At 46.5% G+C, this 27,316-nt stretch overlaps 1 protein-coding gene across 1 annotated transcript; it reads left to right on the forward strand.

Moving 5' to 3' along the window:
• On the forward strand, positions 1-27,316 carry LOC146173187 (uncharacterized). Its single transcript, XM_084583552.1, has 10 exons — positions 1-184; positions 2,405-2,486; positions 4,010-4,138; positions 5,570-5,630; positions 5,872-5,934; positions 9,124-9,169; positions 11,441-11,531; positions 11,686-11,758; positions 18,760-18,917; positions 23,006-27,316. The coding sequence occupies exons 1-10, from the start codon at positions 39-41 to the stop codon at positions 25,277-25,279; spliced, it is 3,123 nt and encodes a 1,040-aa protein (XP_084439678.1). The 5' UTR covers positions 1-38; the 3' UTR covers positions 25,280-27,316.

Consider the following 27,316-nt stretch of genomic DNA (forward strand, 5'->3'; position numbering starts at 1 on the left):
GGGCTGACAGCAGTGAATCCGTGGTCGATGCAGGGTCAATGGCGGCGGGAGAAAGATGGTATTTTACCAAAGAACAATTGGCCTGCACGCCGAGCCGAAAATGTGGTTTGGACGCGGACAAGGAGCTCTCATACCGACAGCAAGCCGCCAATTTGATCCAGGATATGGGACAACGCCTGCAAGTGTATCCTTGGGCCCGGTGAGGGTGTTGTGCGTAGCTTACATGGTTAGGCTTAACCCTTGTGCCGCCGTTTGAATCGCATCGTGTCTCTTATTTCTGGCTGGAATCGTCGTTTTTTCGGCGCAAGCAAGTGCCCCGACCTTCGCGCTACCCTGCTGTCGTGGGCAGCGACCAGTGGGCGCCGTTTTCAGGCGCATCTATGTGTTGTTGCACATCATCTTGAAGCCCCCAAGGTCCTTCATGTGTCGCGACGCAGATAACGCCGCCGTGCTTCCCCGACGTGTTCGCCGCTTTTCGCGGCCTCCGAGCCTTTCCATCGACGCAGTGGCGTTCGCGGAATGTGCGCTTGGCAGTGTTGTGCAATGTGTGCCGTACCCCAGCCGTGTAACGCATCTCGGCACGGCTTCATGTCGACCGGACTACTACGCAGCTCGTCCAAGCACGTGAGCCATTGCACTGGGGGTCATTTTCTTGTTTTTGTAGCGGCGTGTCTGCATGAGCCGCTCCCGCAGTCTCGCCGTGACCGCATGAAAGAAACAAGGAAAAGAAAAAAACAAAGCAAAAATGGCGCGTTTGTAGCGAAGGGGAATTACCCACGTGGTAAGCGACGTGTTGTTAAACTGCCTGCGTTTGTGAGGTGGCTTGTCGCTAGCGATCAGTGCGCGTCGTATTTGCCTTTGCATTTTATTTCGTCATCAATTTTCTTCGTGGCATGACGCCATATCGTACACCGCTCAGCTGAATGCTTCGCATACGTCGCATTTCCGAGCGGTGCTCGGTCGGCGTTTTGCGCCAAGCTTGGTTTTTACAGGTCGGCCTTGACGAGGGTTTGGACAGTCCATTCATTCCTCCCGCTGAAGGGGTGTGCTTGCTTGTATGCAGTTGCTGCGGCGAGGTTCGAAATATTTCAGTCAAAATGAAAGGGTACTGCGTGCAAAGTACTGTCTTCCGCGCCCTACTTTCGGTTTTTTCTGTTTTTTTTTTGTTTGTTTTTTTCCTTCTCTCTCAACCTTAGTAAGCTTACCGTTCCGTACCGAGCGTTCGAGAATTCAGCTTACGAGAATCCGGCGACTGCGTTGTTACAAAAGTCCTATGGTTGATACAGGGGAAGGCCCTTTTTTCCCAGACTGTTACGATTTTCCCAGCGTGTTACGATTTTTGCCGCGTCACCACATTGGTAATGCGAATAATAAATAATTGGTTCACAGGAAGGGAAAGGCGCAGTATCTGTCACACTTGCTCTGTGGACTCCTGAACTGCCATTGGTAATGCGACAGTTGGGGCTTCTGCAGCGCGTATCTAGGAGAAAAAAAAAAAAAAAAACGAAAAAAAAACACACACCCCCCATTGATATGCATAGTCAATGATAAATTTTGCCGCTGTGTAAGGTCCAAGCTATCTCTCTGCGTCTAGTTTTGACGCTAACTGCTGCAAACATTTGGAAAGCTATGTCGCTAAGCAGGTCACTGAGGTTGCCTTACAGGAAGCTCGCTTTTGAAAGGTGTGATATTCACTTGATTGGCCTGCGCATGCAAAAAGGTTTCAGTATATGTTCGTGGTCTTTAAACTGAAAAGAAATGCAGCTGACGGTAGCTAAATGTCTTCGCTGCACAGCTTAGTGGTAAACGAAAGGTAAAGTAAATGGTCATGATTTGGTATAGAATTGGTTATATGCATTCTCTAAAACATCACCATTTTACTTCAGTTTCAAAATTCTAGGGCGACCCAGCTGAAACAGGAGACACGAAGATGCTGCTGTTACTGCTCGGTGCCCAGTTTTGCTCATGCCATTGTCTTGGGTTGCACAGTAATTTCGAAATCATGTTCCACCAATCTGTCTCATTAGTTATGACAGTTTGAAGGGTGGTGCCAAGGTTGACCTTTGACTTATTGATAGTATTGGTTCTGTGCTTTGTTTTCTTTCTTAAAGGTTTGGGTTCTGTGCTTACTTATTTAGGTCTAGTGCTCAGTGCCAAGGTTATGAACTACTGGACAAAGCAGTAAACAACTAATTTCGGAGAGCTTGTGAAAGATCAAAGTGTAGCTTATGGGACAGGTAATGTAACTCGAGCCTAGCGGCACATACTACTAAAGGCTTCTTAAAGAAGTATCACATGCTACACTGTGCTGCTAAAGCTCATGTAGCGTTACTTTTTTGAAGGATTTGTGTTATTTGGCTGGGTTGTGCCGTGCTCGTTGCCTCCTTGACTGCCCACCCCTCAGCACGCAGCTTTGCATCAACACTGCCATTGTCTACATGCATCGATTCTACTACTACCACTCGTTCACCAAGTTTCACAGAAATGTAAGTTGCTCTTTCTGTCTTTGGTATGTTGGGGCGTTGCTGCGTGCAGCTGTAGCTGTTTGTTTTTTCACTTTTGCCTTGATGAGAACGACTCGTGCATGCTATTTGTGCACTTACGGTAATATCAGAGTCATAAATGCGATGGTTAGTAACGTTGGAAACACGCAAAAAAGCCTGTGAAATATCCAGCGTTTCACATGCTTTCCACATTTGCTTCTTGTATGGGGTAGCCCATAGCGTCCTTTTATATTCTGTGGGTGTTAGGCATGATCATTCCTATCTAGCAGGATTTCATTGGCGTTTTAATGAAGATGGAAGAGTCGTAGCGACTTTGAATGCTGTTAGGAGGTTGTAAAGGCCGTATTGTATAACTTTTTTTTTTTTGATATACTGGCTCTAAATGCCCATTTGGCGTGGAAAGGTCGGGATATCTATACCACGTCAGAAATCTGGGTCTTACAGATGTTACATTTGTGCAAATTTCTAAATTGTGTTAACTTGCTTTTTCTTGTCAAGAAAAACCACTTGCATTGTTAAAAGAAATAACAGCTCTCATGCTATGCATCTAGCATTTGAAGGATTAACAAATGGTCGCGTGTTTGTACCTAGTCTTCACAAACTTATGGCACTCATTCTCTCGGTGCTTGTTTGCAGCCAGCCATCATATTATTGCAATTTGCAGCCAATTTCGGTCGTGCTGTTTCTTGGCACGCCTTTGGCGAACCGGATTTAGAAAGCAGGGATCACTTTCCCTTAATGTAGTAGTATGATTGGCTGCTTACAGGGCAGCACATATGCCAAGCGGCATGTCAGCAATGGACGAACGCCACTTAATGGCTCTGGTGGCAAAATTCATAGTGAGGGGCTTGATGACACCTTTTTCTACAAGGAAGGACAGGCTAGCGACCAGACCCTATAACCGTGGTTTTCTGCCAATTAGTTCTGCCACTTGATGGCGCACTCGTTTACCAGGCACAGTGCTCTTTCAATGGCACCTTCATCTTGTCACTGGCGCAGCTGTGCCATCTGTGACAGATTCTTGTAGCCAGACCCTTTTTGGTGTCTCTGCTGTCGCTGAGTGTAGTGAAACTTGTTGCTTAACTAGTTGGTGAATACATCTGGGTGGTAAGCTTTTGGGGTACAAGACAAGTGTAAGGAAAAAGCAAGAGACGGGGCATTACAAGTGCGGGGCTTGGTGCCTTTTACTGTTCCTTCCTTCCGATCGGCCTGTGTCGCGTGCTCCTTTTTGCCAAGAGTTAGCAATGGGACTACAGAGTAGACGTAGTAAGACATGAGAGTGGGGTACACACCTCTTCTTTTTCAGTTCAGTTCAGACTTTTCAACGGAGACTGAACTAAAGTTGAGTCTTTGTGAAAGGCTGCCGGCTCTGTTGATAGTTCAGTTGTGTTGACACCTTCAGGCCTTCATTTTTGTAAGCGCTGATGACTTGACCCCCAGTACCCATGTCAGTGACGCTGCAGTCTCATCCACTTGTGTTTCTTCGCACATTGTCGTGTGTGCAGTCCATAGCAGCGTGCGCGCTGTTCCTGGCCGCCAAGGTGGAAGAGCAGCCGCGCAAGCTGGAGCACGTCATCAAGGTGGCTCACATGTGCCTGCACCGGGACGCCCCCCCTCTCAACCCCGCCAGCGAGGTAGGTCTCTATTTGTCTCGGCTGTGTGACACGAGGTTCTCATTTTTATTGCGAAAGCAATACTACTCTAGGTTCTGAGCCTTCAGTGTAGCGCGGCGGTAGCCACGTACATCTTACCCACGTGACGCTGTGACGTCACACCCCACATGACACTAGGGTGAGAGCTGGGCTACCAACTCAAGCAGTCGGCGTAGCGCGGCAGTAGCCACGTCTTACTTACGTGATGCTGTGAGGTCACACCCCACATGACACAAAAGCGAGAGACGGGCTCTCAATTCAAGCGGTCGGCGTGGCGCGGTCGGAGCCGTGGCTCAGTTGGCAGAAGCTGCCAACCTGGGTCTCTCGTTTCACATGGGACACATGAGCCTGCTAGGATCTTGGCATTCACGTTACCTCTAAGGCCACTAAGGCACGTTCATACGGTTTGGTTAAAGCGGGGCTTTATATGTGGGCTAAGGAAGAAGGAAAAGAGAAGAATGCTCGGTCACCCTCAGCTAATGCTTTTGCTCAATATTTGGTTCAGCAGCGTTGAACTCTTGTAACTTTTTCTGGGGGTGGGTGGATCACTGCTGCCCCTTTTTTTGTCTAGACTAAAGAGAGGTGGAGATGAAGTTAGTTCTGCACCCTCTTGGCTTCAGAGGGATGCCGAAGGCTTCTGGTTTGTTCTTGGCAAAATTACCTGTTCAGTTTTTTTGTGGCTTAGCTCGTGTTCGTTCAGCAAGTGCATTTATCGTCTAGAGAGTTGCAGTTAAAAACGTGGAACCATATCGTCCCTCTGCTCCCTTTGAGCTGATGACAGTGACGATGAATGTTAATGGGGATAGCTCTCGCACAGCTTGCGAAAGGGGCCGATAAAGGTTTCGTGGTTGTGCCTTGACAGGTAGTAGAAAGGCCTTGAGTGAGATAGCTCGACACTTGCAGAGCCGGTTTGGAACCAAATGTGGGTGATTTTGCCCTGTGCACCGTGCACCGTGCGCAATGGTGAAGTGTGGGCCTGTGTTAGTGCATATTTTGTGCAACTGTAGCAAAAGCTGTATAATGCAGATGGCTAAAAAAAAAAAGGGAAGATGCATAAATGCACTTTTTACGTTTCAATATTCTTACGCTTGACAAATTTTTTTTTGTCCAGTGAGTTTCAGAGCGGGCATTGTGCGCAGTTATTCATCTTGTGTTTTCAGCTGTCCACAATTCAATTTCTTAGATTTTCATTTAGTGATTTGAGTTCCATCATAACTGATATTGAACAGCGCTGAAAGAAAAGTATGTCACGTATGAGTTGAATTTTTGAGTTAAAGATGAATTAGATTATTTTTGCTTTTGAGTGTCCGTAGTCTTTGACACCTCATAGTACTTGTGTGGTCATATCGCGTCACCTTCTCATAAAATCCACGATGCAATTTTTTTGTTTTTGTTTTCGTTGCGTCTCTTCAGGCATATCAGGAGCAGGCACTGGAGCTGGTCCTGAATGAGAACATGATGCTGCAGACATTAGGTGAGGTCTTCTTGGCCGCTGTTCATGTTGTGAACACTGGCCAGATATTGGCTTGCCTTTGTTGCCGGAGTAGGCTGGCATAAACGTGGCAACATGTGGAGAAGTCTGGTGAATAGCCTGTGGTCATCGTGGCTGCCTCATTCTTCTCCCTGTTAATCCATTCTTTTGCCAGTCTACTTGCGGTATCAGCCGTTGTACGTGGTTTTGCGTGGGCTAACTCCTGTTGGCAAAATTGTTTCAGGCTTTGACATTGGGATTGAACACCCGCACACCCACGTTGTGAACTTCTGCCAGCTAGTCAGGGGTGAGTACTGCCACAGATTTGGGCTGCTGGCTAGCAGTTGGGACTGATGGGTTCCAGCTCTGACTTCAGCGGCGAGGCAACCAGCGTCATTTTTTTGCATGCATTGAAAAGTAATTCTCGGACGCTGATGTCGCTGGAGAATTTGTGAGTGTTGCTTGGTGATTGCAGTGGTTGTATTTGCTGTGGTTTTTCAGCTTTGCCTTCATTTTTTTTTTTTTCGGCGCAGGGTTTTGAAGAAAAAAAAACATGCCATTTGCATGTCAAAATGTGCGTAAGATAAAGGGCATACATTATGCCAGCTTACATAAAATCTCTGATGAAATATTGTAACAAAGTGCTTAAATGTACATTATTTGTAAAAGCAGTGAAGGCTACCTGGGGATTCAGCACTTGTTTGCAAGAGCTTTTTATTTATATCTTTCTTGGAAACTTGAATGTTTCTTGTGCTGCTGCAGTGAAAGATCGTTAATTCGAACTTCAAGGGACTGGAAAAAAAGCCCAAATTATCCAAAGTTCAGATAATCAAATGACCCCAGAAAAACTGACAAAAACTGACAAGTAACCTTGAGTGAGGCTGTTTTGACGACTGCTTACCTGGCTGATCATACCTAGGATTGGCCTGTCTTGTAATCGCTGTGAGACCCGCAGCGTTCGTTCGATGCCATAGCCTTGGCAACCGGAGTTAAATTAACGGGTTAAATTAGTGAGGCTATTAGTTGCATGTCTCTGAGGTCATGCAAAACTGAAAGGAGCCCCCCTGCCCCCCCCCCCCCCACACCTTTTATGGTTTTGTTTGATCCATTCATTTGCGACACTGCATCATATAGTTGGAATTATTTGGGGCTGAACTGACTAGCATTCAAATTAAAAAAATTTTTTTATACGTACACTTCTAGGCAGCTTGGCCAGAGCAAGTCTTAACATAAGTTGAAATTGTCCATAAATTTGAATGATTGACGTTCCAATTAACGAGCTTTCACTGTTTGGCATGCAGAGTTGTGAAGAATGTCGGTTCTCTTGCACAGGCAACATCATTAGGCACACATAATTGCTTTTTACGTTTACGTTTTTTGAGTCTTGAGGGACCGTGTTTTCCACGCCACTCATTGCGGATGCATTTTGTACGATCGTGCTTGTAGATCATTGGGGAGCGGCACTATATAAAAGCCGAGGTTTTCTTTCCGAGGGATTTATAGGCTTGGCATGTCCCTTTTCTCACTCTCACAACATATCTTATGGAGCTGTGCCTAATCTTGTTCGTGATACCTGAACATACCAGTGTTTTGAAGGGGAGATTTCGGTCTCTCAACGGTAGGGTCCTCTGAGCAGCGTCACCTGGTGACAGATAGCAGAAATATTGTGAAAAATGAATAAGAGCGCATTTAAAGCCTGGTTTACTCGTTGCTTTAATGGTGCAATGGGAGTACTGAGGGAATAAAACATATGTTCGAATTCTGAAAGTGTAACTTTTTTATTATTTTTTTTTTAACGTAACGTTAAAATATGCTACTAAGATCTTTCTGGGGGGCTGTTCTCCTTTAGGTTGCATTATGTGATGTATTTAATTCTTAATAGCCGCAAAACCAGCCGTGAACAGAACCACGAGGTGACGGCATGACAACGGTAACACCATTCTGTTAGCTTCCCTATAATTATTTCTTGCCTTCAGTGAGTGTATGTTACCTTTAGGTTGCATTTAGAGACGCCTCTCGTTAACAATCACCGTTTAACCCGCTCAGAGGCAACCAGTGAGAAGAAAGAAGTTGCGGGACCCTACCGTTGAGGAGACGGAATTACGCATTTTGAAAAGCGCACATGTGCTGCTCCCGGAACTCCCTGAAAGTTGTGTGAGGATGCGCTTGGAAATTATTTTCATCTTCGAATGTTTTCACTGTGCTGCTGGGAACTTCATTCTGAGCAGTAAATGGGAAAAGTAAGAACCGGGTAAAGCAGTGCACGTGGAGCTGATAAAACGGATGATTAGCCTCCTCTGCAGGCTCTTTTGTGCTTTACAAATTTACGGCTATCGGTAACTGCTCCCTACGAACGGTACACTGCGAGTTCCTCTGTGCTTTATGCAGATTCGGTAGACTCAGTAACTGGTGGCCGATATCATTCCTTCATTCGATGATAATGGCATTTTGTGTATCCCTTTTTGGTGCCTTTCACGTGCAGTGTCTGAGGCGATTCATGCCAAAAGTTTGTTGAGAAAGCTTTTCTGTTTTATTTGTTGTTCTCGATTTGCGTCGAGGTGTGTGGCTGGCAGTTGCTGTGATACTTGCATAGAGCAAAGGGGCAGGCGGTAGGCAGGATGAATAGACAGGGGTGTCCCATTCAGCTAATTTTAGGTTATTCAGGGAAATTTGGAAGTAAAACGTATAAGCATTTTTGTTTATTTAACTTTCAGGACTGAGTTCGGCTCTCTTTTTCCAAATAGTCGCATGCTTTCAAGCACCACAAGGAAGAAAAGGGTCCGTGGAAAGGAATTTTATATCTAATTGACATAATTCAATTGCAACGTGGAATATTACTGCTAATAAGGAAAAATGGATAGGGAAAATTGGCTTCTGTTTCTATTTACTCGGGTCGCATTCATTTGCACCGAAGTTTGAAGAATGCCTTTGAAATGAGATCATCGTGCTGCTTTAAATAGTTTGGTGCAGCAGAATTTTTTTTTTTGTATATGACCAACACAAGAAACGTTTCCGTCATTGAGGGCATGAGCGTATGACCATGTAGCGCCTCGGTGAAGGAAAGATGGGTCGTTGGAAAGATGTGGTGCAAAATCCTAGTAGTTCCAAATAATGAGTCTGAGTTCCATGAACTTAAAAACTTTTTTTTTTTTTTGAAACTTTCCATGCAGTAAGCTTTGGGGACCTTTGTAATTTTCAGCTTCTTGCAAAACGTTTAAATGTGTAAAGCATAATGTCTAAATTGATTCGAGACATATGTACGGGATGTATGGGATGTTAACTGTCGTATGTGGTGCCACTTGAGGACAGTCTGGCCTGTTAATGTCACAGCAATCGAATCGGCACAGGAAGTGGTTGCGGGAGTTGCGTTTCTCGCACAAGATGTTAATTAAACGTAACAGTTTCCGCGTGAATTGTGGGATGGCTTACGTGAGTGTGCGTTCTCATCCCTGTTTGGTCTTCTTTCTTCTTCTTTCCTTGCTGTGGCCATCTACAGCCAGCAAAGACTTGGCCCAGACCTCGTATTTCATGGCTACGAACAGGTACACAACTGGTTTGTGTATGTGTGTTGTGTGTGTGCTGTCCCAGTTGCATACTTGCCAACTCTTCTGAATTTACCCATAAAAGATTTTACGAATCTTGCTTGAAATTTTACGGAAAGTATTGTATTTGCAAAAGAAAAAAAACAGACATGAAAACGATTTAAACTACATTTTGGTACCTTGCGCTGCCACGAGAGGACAGCATGTATGCATAGTATCATCATCAGCAACGGCAAGGTTGTAGTGACTATTGTCGTCTACTAGGGGGCCACGGATCCATACCCAAAGCTCGATAGCACCTCCGCAAACCTGTTGCCATGTCTGTTGCCCAGCGGACATATTAAATGAGCCAAGGTACGACGTGTAGTGGTCACAATTAGGAAATGTTCGAAGTGTCGACGAATCGCTCAGGTTCCACAGAATTTCAACGGTTATGCTGGGCATCCTCTCTATTCTCCACAGCAATGCTGAACGCAAGAGAATATTCAGTACTGTGAACAAAACTCGAGCGGAGTTCCACTCATCTGTCTGTGAGAAAACGCTCGAAAGTCTGCTGATGGTGAAAGGGCACCTGAGTGGAACTTGTTTTGAGCAAACTTACACTGAGAAGTTTTTCAAGCAGGCAAACTTGGCAACAGCAAAATCATTGAAAAAATAAATCTTTCCCCATTGGAGTGTTTGCACATTACTCTGCATGACACGGATTTCACTTATTGTTGTGAAAACGTAAGCTTGCTGCGAAAGATATGTCCTTTGCGAAAGATATGTCCCCCCTCTCCCTGTGGAGGATTATACTAATTTTCAAATCTTCAGGTTGGCAGGTATGCAAGTTGTGTGGAGGGCCAACATACCTCCGGGCCAACCTGCGAGAAGCATGTTTTGTCGCATATGTCGGGAGGGTCATTTGGCAAGGCGCCCAAAGGACAGCAGCTCATGTAGCATTGCTACAATTGTGGTCTTAAATGAGTGTAACTCTACGAAGGACAAACGGTTGCACACTTTTACCTGCTTACCTTGGGTGCTTGTGGTAATGATGCGTACAAGACTTGAGGTTGCAGGGATTGCAGTGGAAATGCGTAGCATTTATTTAGCAAAAAAAGAAAAATGAAATTGAATGGAAATTAATGAAAACATTTTCTTTACCGAGTTTTCCAAAATTTCAAGAGGTACGTAGAAAAGCTGCGGCCAGCCAAATAGTTTAGAATAGTGTGGTCATCTTCGTTGACTTCCTGTTGCTTTACTTTTGTTTTAGCCTTCTATACCCTCCTCAAGGTCATTTATATCAATTAGCTCAAGGTAAGCAGACTAGCAGTGCTTAGTAATTTAAGCTGTTCTTTGTGTGGTGCGTGTGCATGAATAAACGTTACAGAAAGCCTGAGGAGCAAAAAAACAAACAAACAAAAAAGACTTGTGGCGACCAAACGTTTCGTGCCTCTGTGTGAAAAAGACTTATTTAGCGCTGTTTGGAATGTGAACAGTAAATATTGGATTCGTTTTTGCATGTGGATTGTACTCGTGGAGAATAATTGGGATTGAAAAATGCCTTCTGGTATGCAGTTTAAAATCTTACTTGAAAGCTGAGTGGTTGAACAGAGCTAAGTTTAGTCGTTTGTCCGGTTGAAGCTGAGTAGAGCTCTTTTTGGCAGCAAAAAAAAAAAAAAATCATATTTATTCCTTGGCAATTTGTCGTGACATTTAAAGTTGAGGTGTTGATGAGGGCACTGGAAACTGCATTAGCTGTCTGGAACTGAATGCCGACATAGCCTTGACTTGATGGCTATGCATCATCATTCCTTGGTCTGTAAGCAGCGTCATTATTGAAATGAATATTCAGCCTAAATATTGTGCTGCGCGTGACCAGCCCACCAAGAGGTACTGGAAGATGGGGGGGGGGTTCTCACCTGAGCTCGGGTCATAATGTAACGAATTTTATCGAAATGGCAAAGATGTAATATGTATCTAATTACTGCCTATGTTAGACAGAAGTATGAAATGATTGTTTGCAACTTGCCAGATTCCTATTCACTGGAGCATTCAGTATATTATTGACACTCTCACTTCTTTTTGATATGGTAGTGCTCTTTAGAGGGATAGTCTATACAGATTGCATGTCGAATATCCTTGTATTAACAGATAATCCCTCGAATGTAGCCAGTTTTTCTAAATATCTGGGTTCGATACATCCGAACTCGCCTGTACCTTCCTACTTGCTTCATGTTCTAGCAAGTAAGCTCAAAGTGAAAGCTAACGCTCGTTTCCTCTTCCCTCCAGCCTGCACCTGACCATGATGTGCCTGCAGTACAAGCCGCGGGTGGTGGCCTGCCTGTGCATCCACTTGGCCTGCAAGTGGTCCAACTGGGAAGTGAGTGCTTCCCAGTTGTGCAGATGATGATCATGATGATGGTGGTGATGATGATGCTTGTGGTGAAGAAGGGCAGGTGGTGCCCGCCCACTGCCTCCGGCGCTCGTTTTCATTCTTTGCTGGAGCTGTGTGGTGGACCACCCTCCCTTTGCAGATACCCAAGTCGAGCGAGGACAAGGATTGGTTCTGGTACGTCGAGCAGAGCTGCACGGCCGAGCTGCTTGAAGGTGAGTGCTACGCATGCAATGAAAACAGCCTCAGGAAGCAGGGTCGCACGCACATGTAGCACAGTGTGTAACCTACCACCTCTCCCCGCTTTTTTTTGTGTAGATGCCTGCACCAATGTCACAGTATACTGTTGCCTACTCTCCTTCTGAAACTGCTAACTGCAAGCTGTGTTGATGCCATCTCTAAGGCAACAGCGCTTGGCCCAAATTTAGGGTGGTACTGATATATTTTGCCACGCGATGAATACATATGGGTTTTTTACATGCAGTTGTCAAAGGTTGTGGGTTAAGCTTGCTCACTCTGCAAAGTGCTAATTTTGAATCAGTTATTGGACTGTGGTTCAGTGTTCAGGGGAATCTCCCAAGATGGGCTAGTGTAAAAAAATATGTACAATAACAAGGTTTTTATAATGCTTTCCACCTCTTATGTAACACCCCTTCCTGGGGCCTTTAAGGAAATAAAATGAAATGAAATTAGTAATAAGGGATTATTACTCACTAGCATCGACATATGCACAGTCATATGGTTAAAAAAAAAAGCCTTATTTTCTTATTTAACTGTTAGTTTTAGATCATTGGTGGAGTCGAACCTTTTCGATGTTTCTGTGGTGCCTCAAGTAGCCATTGCCACCCAAAAGAAGTCAGTCGTCCATGAGTGGTGATGGTTGTAAAACCTTGCCACAGCTGGGAAGGCCAGTGCTTCCAATGCTGATTGCAATTATGCACTAAGCTGGCAGAACCCCTGCCAGTGCTCATCTAAGTTGTATTGGACGCTCTTTAATTCGTAGCTTGTGACTACACGTGGTGCTGCCAGGGTGCCCCGCCTACACACAGGTACATGTAACGCACTAGCCCACTTAAACACAATACACCCCGTGTTCTGTGACCCCAAATGTAAATATTATGGGGAGAAGGCAGGCCTGCACCACATGGTGTGGACCTGCCCACACAATTCACCTGATGACCCAAATGCAATGCCAACTATTGACGGGTGGGAGGCTGCCCTATCCAGCTCTGGACTAGAGGCCCAACGGGCCCTCATGACACACGCTCAGATAGCAGCGGCAACCGCTGGAGTCCCGGACTAGAGGCCCTACCTACATATCTCCCTCCCTTATCTCTGCTCAATAAAGTTTTTCAGTCAGTAACCAAAAAATAGAGCAGGTACATAGTTTGTTTTGCATCTGTGGGTTTTGTTGCTTACTTGGGTGACGTCATGGTGGACTAACCGTGCACCGGCCAGCCAGCTACATAAATTTAAACATCGGTTTGGGTTGTTTCGGAGAGCAGAGTAGCGAGCCAGTGTTTTTTCACCAGAACCTGTCTGATCATTCCAGTGTTGACACGAGTTTCTTGCTTCCTTTGCCATGGTTCATCCCTTCTTGGGATTTGAAAGTGTGTGCTCTACATGCGCCTTTCGCCGTTTTTGTGGTGGAGTCTCTTCGTGTCTGACGATGCCACTTGTAGAGGGGCACTGCTGCTATTGCATTGCACAATGAACAAAACTGTTCTGGCCTTTGCTATCTCGGGTCAGTTCCGTTTTGGTATTTTTGCCAGTGTGCGTGCTGTAAGTGCGTCCCACGGAACTGCGAAAAATCACCATTGCTTTTCTGTTCTCATCTCAAAAGCAGCCATCCAGGCTTTAAATTTGGTATGATGCGAATGAATTTTGGCAGATATTTTTGTTTGTGGGCAATTTGTTGTTGAAGGAAGAAAAGGCTAGCAAGACATAGCAAGACACAGCTGTTTCGATTGTAGGTAGAAGGCTGTTGCAGCCAAGCCTTGTTATAATGAACATGGATGTAGTGAATTATAGCATAAGACGAAGTAAGAGCACTTTAAGTGTGGTTGATCAAGCTTAATTTCTATGGTAGTCCTTGCTTTACGATAAAAGAAGAAATTTCAAAATTATGTGTTCGGTTCGTTTTGTACCATCTAACGCCAGTGACAGAAATGAGCATCAGCAGCTGTCGCCATAACGTGTGTGCACTGCGGTCCATGAATGCGGTGACTCCGTCAACTCCATTGCACAGTATGGTGACTCAAAAGCTCAAAACGGTATTTCTTGGGATGAAAGTCATTATTTAGTATATTAGACAGGCGTGTGCAGGAAAAGTTTTTTGCTGTGGACTTCGGTGCTGCGTCTAGCACGCAGTTGACAATCTTGAACGCAGGGTGGAAGATCGGAGGCATCCGCTGTTGAGGCGGCGTGAAGAGTGATAGGAAGTGTGTTGGGCCTTGTCACGATATCAACTGGTGTTTCCGAATTTTTCATTTGAGGACCTCGTCTCTTCTCGTGGTAACAAAAGGACCAACCGGGAAGTCGTCAGCTTACCCCTGTAGATGATGCATGTAGGGACAATGACAGCTAATTGGAAAGCGAAGGACGAGCTCTTAAACAGTGCAGAGGCTGCTGATATGGCCAGGATATTTAAGGGCTGCCTGGAGAAGGTACTTATGCTCTGACGTGATGAAAGTGGTGCATTTTATTGATCAAATGATCGAAATAGTGCATTTCTCAAAGTGAAGCTTTTATTGCCAGCTTTTTTATGCATATTTAGCCATAAAAAAACTGCTTTTCTATAACCGATCGAGCACGACAGTTTGAATTCTTTTTTGTCATGCAGATGGAACTCCCATAGAAATAAAGTGTAGACCAAATTGTGTTTTATCTAATAATTGGCTATATCCATGTTCATTATAACGCAGTTGAAGCAGGGGTCGATTGTTTAGCCTGTGGCCTTGCATTGTGTAGGGGGCTTCTTAGCTCGTTGTGTAAGGATTCTTTAAACATATGTTGTGGATAGCATGAGAGGTGCGTTTTAGTGCACAGCACATAGGAGGTGAGATTTAAGGGGCAAAAAGCAGTTTCACAGACCTGAGAGCAATGCTTTGTGCTGAGTGTGTCTGTGCCATGGTTGTTACTATGCCTTCTGAAATACTGTATTTACTCGCATACTGGCATAATGCTCGCACCCCCAACATTGGGCATCAAGAATTTGAATTATTTTTGATGCCCACCAATATTACTACCGCGAAAGTCGTCTGCAAGCACTCACAAGTGCCATCTTTGGAGCGCTGCTGAACCTAGCTGGCCGCGTTACGTGCACGAGCTACCAGGCGGCAATAGCGTGCTCATGTAGATCATCATCATCAATTATGCTCCTCCTTTTTTTTTTTTATTATTATTTTTTCATTTTCATGATGCTCGTAGTCGCCATTTCGCGAGGTGTCTCCGCGTCTCATTGTCATTGTTCCTTCGTTCCGTCTGTGTTCCTTGCTTTGTTCCACCGTCTACCTAGTTCTTGGTGCCGCATCGCGATGGGGCGGTACGCAAATTATGCAGCTGCTTTTAAGCTGAAAGCTTTCGAGTACATGCTACAGATAGCAACTGCGCTGTCAGCAAGCACTTCGGCGTCAACGAGTTCTGCGTACTACGCTCTGGAGACGGCGATTGCAGTGTTGACACGGACTCGGGTCAAGTCTGATCAAGAGTAGAACTGTATGGTCTGCTGTGAGCATTATACCACAAAACGCGGGGAATGATGGTCTTCATGCGACAAATAAAGTGCTTTAGCAATTTGTGCTCTTTACGACCCTGTACTTTTATAACAAGGGTAAGTTTTTCTTGAAAGTAATGTTTTGGTTATATTTACAATAGCTAGCCTAAGAATTCCGATTCACACCTATTTAAATTTGCTTTTAGCGCTCCCAAACATTTGCTCTAAAATTTTCCCCGCATAATTATTGCACCCCCCAACTTAGCGCCAATTTTCCACGAAAAAAAAGTGCGAGCATTATGCGAGTAAATATGGTAGGGGCACCTGTTGCGTATATTTTGGCTAATTATCGAAAGTACCGCAATTACCGCAGCTAAAAGGTAATTGGGGTAGCCCTACTTTGTCAGCATCCTTGTCTGATAACATAACGCCTTATTTCAGAAGGGTTAATGCATTCTTTCCACAGGTGTGGGTATTTTGGACTTCTGGGGGTTAGCCTTTGTAGCGTCTGTGTCTGTCTTTGAAAACCCTTGAATTTGTAGTGTACCAAAGGGGACAGCTGTAGAAGAAACTTGCTTTCACTAAACTCTATTATTTTGCATAAACCTGGCTAATTTTGTGGAGGATTCCTTGGATAGCCTTGAAGCGGGGCTTTAAATATGGCTCGAGTATTGCATCTACATCAACGCCACAGTACAGATATACTAAAGGAGAGATGTGCTGTCGGCGTCAAATGAAATGCAAACAGCAGAGCATGCGGAAAAGGTCGGCTGGCTGCCTGTTATAGTCAGAGATAGGTGCACTGTTCCAGTTTGCAATAGTTTTGCAACTGTTTTCTTTAGCGTTCGTTTTGAAGTGATAACTTCACTACACGAAGTAAAGCCAAGGTCATGGTGTGTTTCCGATGACTTTGAAACAGCTTCGAGGTCAAGTTGAAATTTAAGCCACAATTTTGGGTAGCTATGTTCCCACCAAAGGCTGAAGGTCAGCTGACGTGGTAAGTAGCTTAACGCATGAGCAGCTACGTGGCGAGACAGATGATCGCTGATGTCAATCTCGAGTGTATATAGAGCCACGCCATGGACTCCGAGGAAGAGCCAACTGAGCAGCCGTGCTCGTTACAATCGTCGGTTGGCTGCATTTGGCACTCTGGTGGCACGAGAAAATTAACATTAAAGAAAACAGAAGTAAACCAGTAGCGAACCAGAAGAGTGCGCCTATCTCTGGTAACGGCAGACAGACTGCCCCAACAGGATTTTTTTCCATGTGCTCCGCTCTTCGCATTTCGTTTGATGCCGATAGTGCATTTGCTTTAGTATATTTGTACTGTGGTGCGTCGATGTAGCTGATGATTTTTAGTTGCTTATGCGAAGTTGTGAGAAACGTTCCTTTCACGAGCATGCACCGTAGAAACGCGTTATCTCTGTTGCTGCTGCTCCTTCAGCTACCAGTAGTGACGTCGCGGACGGTAATATTTCTTATTTTCATTGCCTTTGCCTGGTGGCGCGTTTTCTGATGCCACCAAACTATGTTTCTATGTCCTTGCTTTTGGTAGCGTCGTTTCTACTTCTTCAAACCAAGGAAATTTATTGGCACCCCCAACAACGACATCATGCCCCCCCCCCCCCCCCCCCCAATCCGTTGCTGTGTGCTGCGGAGAAGCCCGATAGTCGTCGCAGTTTTGAGCGCTAATTGCGCCACTTAAATGGCTGGTTATAATAATTTGACTGCTCGAAACTCGTCGAAATCTAAAACTGATGCAGCTTTCGTTTAAACTAATGGCAAGTGTTATCTAGTACCAGCTCAACACTGCACTAAAAGCCTTGAAATTGGCCCCGCCATTCTGCAAGTGGCACCTCATCTGGGAGAGCTGCGAAATAGGCCTCTGCCCAGCAGACGTTTGTGAACACTCAAAGATAACTGTGAATGATGTGCAAGTATTCTGCAAGTGTTCTTAAGTTAATTACTGCGACATTTTTTTACTTTTTATTTAGTTTGTTGTAAATAAAAAATTTACGAAAGGTCAACATTCAGCAGTTGAGTGGACAAGGTAGCACACCACGGGTGCAGGGATCAAATGCGCATGTGCCAAGCTTGCGGCATGTCCTAGGAGAAACTTTTTTGGGTGTGTGTGTGGTTTGCTGTGCCACGGGCGTATTATAGGGATAACTCTGGAGAGCTTTGTAACTGTTCTGCGTTTTCAGCTATCCGGGGAAATCTTGGATTGGGCATTCTGAGTGAACCTGTAAGTTTCCATCGAATTGTAAAGCAGCATATGCATAAAGTGTTGTGATATTGATTCAGTGGAAGGTTTGAAGATGAAAAAAAATGAAGCTTGGAAGAAGCTTTTGCGGAGTTCGATGTTTCGGCAGGTTTGCTGGAACGTATGTTGTCTTAAGTGTAGTTTCTGTTTTTTTATTTTTTTTTTTTTAGAGCTAAGAAAATGTTTCAGACATTAGTACTAGACCCGCCGTGGTGGTGCAGTAGTTAAGATGCTCGACTACTGTACTGCAGTCGGGTTCGAACCTGACCGCCAGCAACTGCATTTTGGTGGAGGTGAAACAATGAGGCCCCAATGTGCTGTGAGATATCGGTGCACTATAAAGATTCCCAGGTGGTCAAAATTGCTCCATAACCCTCCACTCCCCACTCCTTCCTCTCTTCCCTTATAGTGCAGTTCAAGTTTCCACAGAAAGTGCGACAGATACTGCGCCTTTCCTTTCCCGTAAACCAATTTATCTAGTTATTATTAGTACCAACTAGCCGTACATAAAGTTCCAACAAAGTTTCAGCCGGTGTTTGTGCTTTGGTGGTAGCAGATGTTGCTAATGACCTGAGATAGAGGATTGTGCTCAACAGTGACGATTACTGCTAAAGATAGGTTGAAAGGCATTTTCAGCACCTTGTATTGAGCTTGAAAAAAAGAAACAGCTTGCCTGACAGCTGAGGTTAAGGAGCAACTTGGCTTATGCCTTTGTTGGTCTTGTGCAGTTGAAGTCAAATTTTTTATGCGTGGAAAATGTCCACAAATGTGTTGGATGCAGCTAGCTGGTGTCGGAAGTGGTGAGATTCGAAACGAGCACAGGTACGCAGACATAGATGAGCACTCATCCACGTTTGTGCCCCATGTGAATTTCATCGCTTTTGAAATGACTTCAGGAGCTGCTACTTTGATAGGCCACCCTCGGCCCATTTGTTAGCCCTTGAAAAAGTATTTGTGAGGTTGTGCTATTTTTTGTATACCTTTCGAACTTTTCTTCCCTGCTTTGGTCGAGACGGCATGAGTCGGCTAATGCCTTATGTGTGGTTGAGGAGTTTTCTGAGATATTTTGTCAAATTTTTAGTGGACTTCATCTGGCATGGTCTTCAAATGCACCAAAGTTGTAGAGATTGTTAGGGTTGAAATGTCCTTGTATGCTGAATGATATGTTGGCTTGCGCCAACCAGTACTGTGCGATAACCCGCGGTTCGTTTGACCCCTTTTCCTTGTCGACCTGTCAGAGCTGACGTCAGAGTTCCTGGCCATCCTGGACAAATGCCCGAGTCGACTCAAGCGCAAGATTATGAGCGTTGGTGCGGGGAGCAGTGGATCATCGGCCACTTCGGTGTCGACGCCGGTCGCCGCAACACCATCAACCAGTGGCAGCTCATCTCGCAAGGTGCGTGTTTCATTGCCGACTGTGGGGGGGGGGGGGGGGGGGTAATGCTCTGTTGCTTCAGGGCTTACCCCTGCTTGTTTGCATTCAACTGAGAATTTATACCGTATTTACTCAAATGTAACACGAATTTTTTTTTTTTAATTTTTGGCTCTTAAAGTCTACTGTCGCGTTATAATCGAATATTGCGATTCGTTGGTCTAAAACAGTGCTGGGGTGCAGCCATAATGAATCTTGTCACCGGCCGGTTTCGGTTTCCGCGGTTTTACGGAAAAGTACAGGAAAAGACAGGAAAAGTAGAAAGGTAGGCTTGAAAATCAATATGCAGAAGACTAAGGTAATGTTGAACAGCCTTGGGAAGGAACAGCAGTTTAGATTAGGTAGCGAAGTACTGGAAGTAGTAGGCGATTATGTCTACTTAGGACAGGTAGTAACTGCAGATCCGGACCATGAAAAGGAAATAACAAGAAGAATAAGATTGGGATGGAGCGCGTTTGGCAAGCACTCGCAGATTATGACTAGCAGCTTACCGGTATCGCTCAAGAGGAAAGTATACAACAGTTGCATCTTGCCTGTACTCACCTATGGGGCTGAAACGTGGAGGCTAACCAAGAGAGTTCTACTTAAGTTGAGGACAACCCAGAGGGCTATGGATCGAAAAATGGTAGGGGTAACATTAAGAGATAGGAAGCGTGCAGAGAGGGTCAAAGAAATAACCCAAGTTACCGACATTCTAGTGGAAATTAAGAAGAAGAAATGGGCATGGGCAGGACATGTAGTGCGAAGAGAGGATAACCGATGGTCTCTTAGGGTAACAAACTGGATTCCAAGAGAAGGAAAGCGTAGCAGAGGGCGGCAGAAAGTTAGGTGGGTGGATGAGGTTAAGAAGTTCGCGGGGGTTAAGTGGAGAAATATGGGAGAGGCCTTCGCCCTGCAGTGGGTATAGTCAGGCTGATGATGATGATGATGGGTACCAGGGAAGCCAAATTTGCCAATTCTCAATCCATCCAAAATTCTTTGCTCGTAAGCTCAGAATCACTTTGTCACCTTTGTCACGCGCTTGTATCTTTCGCAGTGGATTAGTGCTGTTACTTCGGTTACCGCATTTTGCACGATGGCAGCGCTCTGTGCACAGTAAGATGCTCGCTTCAAACGAAAAGTGTGATAGCACAAAAAATTGGAAATTCTGCGGCAGCTCGATGGCTAGACAGTTACTTGGCGGGTACAGTGGGTGGTGATTTTTAAATGTCAGCCCGACTACAAAGGCTTTCAATGACGTCGACTGGGAGGACGAGAATGAAAAGGAAGACTGTTTCCGAGAGCTCGGCCTCCGAGGACGAATACCGTATTTACTCGCATAATGATCGCACCCCTGAATTTTGAGGTCAAAATTCCATTTTTTAAATTCCCCGCGTAATGATCGCACCCCGAACATGGAGCCGCCTGGTGGTTGATCTGCAGTCATCCCGCAGCGAATGCATTCCGACGAGTTCCCAACCTAGTCTAGTAACGTTGGAGTTCCCATGATTCCATGCTTTGCGGCGTTCGCCATTTTGCAATTCGGCAGCGTCGTTGCGTGCTTTGTGTTTTTGTGCGAGTTTATGCCATTTCACCATGGGGCGGTATGCCAGTTACACCGCCGCGTTCAAGCTCAAGGCTGTCGACTATGCACTGGAGCATGACAACCGCGCTGCTGGTAGGCATTTCGGCGTGGACGAAATGAGGATACGCTATTGGAAGAAGCAGCGCGAGAAGCTGATGGCTACGAACAAGACGCGGCGGGCTTTCCGTGGACCCAAAACGGGCAAGTTCCCTCGTGTTGAGGAGGCGGTCCTAGAATACGTGAGGGACCTGCACAAGGATGGTTGTGCAGTGTCATTAGAAATGATACAGACGCAGGCGCACACAACTGCCAGGAAGCTGGGAATCGCCGCAAAGGATCTCCGCGCTAGCTCCGGTTGGACGACTCGCTTTATGCGACGGAATGGACTTTCCCTGAGGCGGCGGACGTCGTTGTGCCAGCGGCTCCCAGTCCCCGACGAGGTAGTGGCTAAGTGTTTTAAGAAGACAGGCATATCTAACGCTTTGGATGGAACGGAAGATGACTTCTGTGGGATTGTGAAGATGCTCCCAGCGACGACACTGCCGTTTCCGATGAGTCGTGCAGCAGTGAAAGCGAGGATGGCGAGGATTCAGACTTTGATTAGAGTACTGACGAAAAAAAATAAATGGGCATTGTGCACTCCATGTGATGCTTAATGTGCGTGTTTATTGCGAAGGTAAGCCTTACTCAGCTTTTATTATTGGTTGTAATCAAGATATATGTTCTAAGACGTCTGACCTGCAACTTGTTTGCGTTTTCGGTGCTCAAAACTTTTTTGTAGAAAATTTACCCCGTGTAATGATCGCACCCCGAAATTTGCGTCAGTATTTAAAAAAAAAAAGTGCGATCATTATGCGAGTAAATACGGTATGCATATTTGATGGGACTGCAGGGTTCGTAATGGTATTACAGGTACTTTTTCAAGCACTTTTCTCTCATTACATTTGCGGTTTTATTTTTTCCCATTTGGCAACATGCAAAGGCGCCCCACGCATTACATTTGTGGTTGAGTTACATTCCTCGAGTGAATGCGATACTTGGAGACGGAAGAATGGGACTGAGAGTTAGGCATTCTGCTGAGAATTTGTACTTGACGACAGAAGAAATGTTTAGAATGCGTCCGGCAGATGTGCTCAGGTATTAGTAATCCCGTAAGAAGAGAATGTACTGACGGGAGCATAAGTTGTGCATACCACTTGTTGCGTGGCCCACTGCTCTTGCTTCATCATCTGGTGTCCTTGCCATGCTGGAGGGCCTCCTCGCAACATTTGTTCCGACATACCTCTAGATAAATGTTTATATCCTTGCCTGCCTTTACAGCAGGCGTTTCCTGAAAGTGGTACGGCAATCCATTCGAACCGAAGTTGGAGTGGCATAGACCTCTTTTGCTCCCACAGTGCAACATATGTATCTTGCCTGCATTCCCTTGTGTCATGTAAAACTGGGGAGAAAAAGGAGGGGGTGTTCATGGAGTTACTTGAAACTAAATTCAGGACAGTACAGGGAGGTATAGGTAGGAGATGCTGCACATTAAGAGGCTTTAAAGAAGGATGGGTCAGCCGAACGAAGCAAGCTAAAAACATCCTAGCTGACATTAAGAAAATTAAATGGACATGGGCAGGGTATGAAATATCACTGGATCTATAGCTTTTGTCCCTAGGACAGCTTTGGGCAGAAAGTGCCATTGCACAAGATATTTTCTTTATAAAAGGTGGAGGGTCAAAGACTCCCACCTCGTGGGAAGAAAAATGGTTCCTTAGGGTAATGGAATGCATTCCAAGAAAAAGGCGAACATAGTAGTAACCGGCATAGAGAGCTGGATGGTTGGGAAGCTTGTGGAACCAATGGTGGCCTCTGCTGGCGCTGGGCAGAATAAATTGCAGATTGCTGGGAGAAGAGCTCTTTGACGCACGGCAGATGTGAGACACTGCAGATGTTGGTGGCAATAGGCGACAAGCTGAAAGGAGGGACCGAGCAGCACTGGGGGCAGTGTTCTTTCTTGTTCCACATTTTTATTAACTCTTACCTGCTCTACCTGTAGTTTCAGATTTGCCGACTTTTCATTATGCCCGCTTTTCTGCAGTGTTCAACTGCGCATTTTTTTTTTTTTTTTTCGGCACGTTTTGCAAAGTTTTCAGGAAGTTGAACAGAATTAGGAATAGTAGCTTCACTCAGCATGCTGTGTGCTTGGGGCGAAGAAAATGCTGGGATTGAATACTGTGCCTTGGAATTTGCAAATGATAATTAGATCACGCTGCGTGTCATATGCTTGTGGCATAGCAAATGCAGCAGCTGACTACAGTGTTTTGAAATGACTTCTTGGTGCTTTGGCTGGCCGTTGCGGTATTTTTTCTTATTTGCCTTTTATAGAGGGTTTTCTAGCGCACTTTTTTGTTCGTGAACAATGTTGAACTGCAATCAAGTTTGCCGCAGTGACGGTTGCTTGAAGCTTGCACTGGTACAAAGCTGTGCTTGTTACTTCTCGTAGGAGGGCCACTCGCAGCAGAAGAGGGAGGAACGGTCCGCGGCTGCAGCTTCTTCTGCCAGCCATGAAACCTCTGGTGCAGGTGACGGCCCCAGCAGTGAAAGGCTGCAGCCTTCTTCGGGGGGCCACGGCAGCCGGAAGCCACTGCCGCCGCATTCAGACCCCTCCCTGCACCGCAATGCCAAGGTGCCGTCGTCACACCACGGGTCGTCATCGACAGTGCACCGATCGCCAGGCGTGGCCCAGTTGCAGCCCAGCAACCAGGGTGCCGAGCACCTGCTCTCTCCCGGCAAGCGGAAGATCCAGGACGGAGGCAGCCATAGCTCCCAGTCGCTCTCTCTGGATGCATACCGGGACAAGCGCTACCGCCAAAAGATTCAGCAGAAGCCTGTTCCACATCCATCCGAGCGGTCAGAGTCGTTCCATGGAGCCGCCGTGGCCCACCCGCCATCGTCGGCGTCATTATCGCAGTCCCATAGCAGGCATCATCAGCATCATTCTGAATCGACTCCTGATGTTGCTATGGCGGCTTCGGCACCACCTCCACCACCACCAGCAGCAGCACCACCCGTTGCCGAAAGCGCCAGGCCGGAGCCGCTCTCCGTTAAGCAGGAGCATGCCTCCGACGATATAAGTGGATTCAACTTCAACTTTGGATCGCAGTTTGGTGGCGATGGCAATGACTCATCCATCGACAGCTTTTCGTTCAGCCTGGACTGCCAGGACATGATGCCTGCCATTTCGCCCCTACAATTTGATGCCGACGACCGGAGCAACTCACAGGACATGCCGATGACAATTGTGCAACGCCACCCGGTGGGGTCAACTCCATTGCTCTCCTCAGCCACTCTCGCTGAGGAGAGCAATGTTGCCATTGTCAAGGCTGCTCCTCCTACTCCTCAGCCACCCGCTCCTGTCGTGGCACCGGTTGCCAAGGTGGAACCACGCACTCCACCACTGCCACCGGTGCCAAAGGCACGGCCTGCTACTCCCCCACTGCCTGCACCCAAGCCACAGCGGCCAGCGACACCACCGCTTCCTCAGAAGCCATCACATACTTCACCTCCACTTCCGGTGGCACCTCAGAGTGCACCGCCACTGCCAAAAACACCGCCTTTGCCGGCCCCACAGCCACCACCTGTTGTGGCTAAGCCGGAACCCAAGTCGGAACCCAAGCCGGAGGTCACTGCACAGACCGTCAAGGAGAAGGAGAGGTCTGAGAGGAAGGAGCGGCGAGAGCGGCACAAACACAAGCACAGCTCCTCTGAACGTTCGAAAAACAAGCACTCATCCCCAGGCAAACATGGCGGAGGTGACAGGTCGTCCGAAGGTAAAAGTCACGCTTCCGACAGACTTGCGGAGGCAACAGCCCACCATGCTGCTGGGAATGCAGTGGATGTGCTGCCGGCCTCGCTCAACCTGCCAGATGTGGCGCCCGCATCAGAGGCGCCCGACAAGAAGGTTGAACGCAACGGCATCAGCAAGCACGACCGAAAGTCCTCCAGCTCCAAATCGGAGAGTTCGCGGAAAGAGAAGTCTGAGAGGCGTGAGAAGGAACGACGGGAGGCATCGAGGGAGGAGAATGGCAGCAGCAGGCTGCAGCCGAGTAGTGGTGGTGGCCTCAAGATCACCATCACCAAGGAGAAGCTGCAGCAGTCGGGCAGCGGACTGACAGGCAGTCCGCCACGAGAGGCCCTCAAGATTAAAATCCCCAAGCTCAAGATTGTTCCGCCCACACCCACTCCACCACCTCTTCCCACCACAGAGTCGTCGGAGTCTGCCAAGGGACCGCAGACACCACCGCCCCCGCCCCCAAGCACAGGCCTCAAGCTCAAAATCAGTAAGGAGCGGCTCAACAGTGGCCGCAAGAGGGACAGGCGGTCGGAGGACGGTGAGCACCGCGGTCGTTCGCCAAAATCGAGAAAAGTGTCCGCTGCCCCGCCACTTCCACCCCCTCCGCCTGGACCGGCCTATGTGGTGCCACCTGTGGCAGTCCCGAGTAGTAGTACTAACCATGCTGCGCCACCGGGGGTAATGATGCCTCAATTTCAAGCCTATGTTCAGGCACCGCAGTTTGTGGCCCCTCCACCGTCAGTTTACTACGGGACGCATTACAACTATCCGCACCCACCACCACCCCCACACATGGCACCGGGGCCGGCGTTTCACCATGTGCCCCAGTACTTCGGCATGCCACCTCCGCCGCCACCAGTGGATCCACCATTGCCGAAAGAACCGCCACTCCCTCCCCCGCCCCCGCCACCTCCTTCGGAATGAAGCACTGACTTTCTAGGCTAGGATTTTATATGGTGCATGTGTACATGCCGCTAGGGACTCGTTGGCGAAGATCACTTTGGTTTCCAGGTGTGGCAGTGTGGATATCTTCCGGATATCCGGATACCTTTCCTCCTAACTTATTCAGGAACTCGAGAGAGGGCCGAAGGACTCGGCTGTAGTACTGTTCCAGGATCAAGTGAATTCAGCCGCTCTTCAGGTTGCGCTGTGCAGTTAAAAGCATTGCGGACTCTCACCCGCCTTCCGCATGCTGCAGTGCTGGCGCCGTTGCACAAATATTGACTGTTGTTGAGCTGCTGCCGCCATTTTTCCGCCAGAGGCATGTGACGGAAAACTTCTGGTCACCGTGCCGATCGCACGCAGTCGGGCTCTGTGTTGTTTCCAATCGTCTAGTGCTGACTTAAAACACGCTGCGTGCCGCCTTTGTTGGACACAGGGGTCTCTCTCGCCGCGTTGCGAGCAGAAGGGTGTACATAGTAGGAGAGAGTAGGGCCACGCAGTGGGGGAATGTCCAGATTGTGCACATTGTGGGGCTCTGATAACGGACCGCACGATGCGGACCTCGCATGTGTGCAAGCGGGGTGACGGTGAGCTCAGTGTAGAGCACGTCGTGTCTCTCAGTTTAGGCACTGTCCATGCTTTTTTCCTTCAAGGAGCAAAGCAAGAATTGCAAATCACAGAGAAAAAAAAAAAGAAAACATTGCCGAAAGTTGCTCAGCGTGAAACTTGTATATAGTAAGGCCTGTATATAAAAGTTAAGCCATGCAGTGTTGTGGGGTGCTCTATTTTTTGTTGTTGCATTGAGCCTTTTAAAAGTGGCTATAGGAGAACCCTCAGAACTTACCCTGCTTCCTTTTCATTTCTCTTATTATTTTTTTGTGGTCAGGCCTTGTGTGGCTTGTTGTGTGAATGACCTTTTTTTGTTGTGGAAGCTGGTTGCATTCTGCAAACACGTGTTTCTGTGAATTGCAGGACCCTCGAGTTGCTTTGGCAGTGTAAATAAAGATTCACTTGATTGACACACATGCTCTGAATGTTTTTTGCTTAACTCTAGGTCGTGTTCCCAAGTAACAGGTCAGTGGTCGTAGAAAGATGCAACTCTTACCGTTTCAGTACTTGCTGTTTGCTTGTGTCTTTGTCTGCTCGACAGTCTTCCAGATGAAAGATGACGGTTTTTTGTAGTTTTAAGAGTTACTGAAGCCCTTTCAGGTAATAGAGCGCTGTCCTGTCACTGGTCTGTGCATGTCTGGAAAGATGTTAGTAGGGTGCTTGGCATCTCACTTTGGTGTGTTTGTTAACATATTACCAGATATGATAGCATGCAGCAATCAGTTGTTGCAAAAATGTTTTGTTTTGTCTACCTCTATACAGGCTCAAAAAATTGGGAGCGCCATTGTGAAGGCCATTTAATGGGGTGCGCACTGTATTCTGATTATTTTTCACGTTTGTGTAAAGGTTCTCTGGACTTTTCAGTAATTAAATGTCACATATTGTTGGCATGAAAGAAATAGCCTTTTAAAAATTGATATAAATATATGCTGGTTTTAAAGCGCTGCTGCTTCATGGGAGTTAGAGCTGCAAACTTAAAAAGTCCTTCGTTGCTTGCATTCCAAGTGCACCTCAGGTCCAGTGTGAAAATAGAAAAAATAGCCCAGTGTGCTTAACTGTGAAAAAAATGTAGGGTTAGTATGCTGGATCTCTGCTAGCTCATTGAAAAGTGCACATTTGTTTCATTCCTGAGGGACAGAAAACAAGTGCTCATTTCGATTTGAATGCGTTCATGTTTTGTGACATGGCAACTGAAATTTGCAGTAATGTGTCTCTGGAGAATGAGACAATGAGGTATTTGTTGGTCGCTACGATTGGTAGCTGTCCCTTCGGTGACATCTCATGCTTGTGCAGCAGCAAGATTGTTTCCTTACCGATTGTGTTTCGAAGTACGCTGATTACTACAATGTGAACTAAGGCTCCTGACTTTGGTAATGGCATTAAATGCTGTGGTTTTGCTTTGTTTTTTCA

This window comes from Amblyomma maculatum, chromosome 11 (genome assembly GCF_055883805.1).
Source record: "Amblyomma maculatum isolate TAMU_Amacu chromosome 11, ASM5588380v1, whole genome shotgun sequence".
Classification (NCBI taxonomy): Eukaryota; Metazoa; Arthropoda; class Arachnida; order Ixodida; family Ixodidae; genus Amblyomma; species Amblyomma maculatum.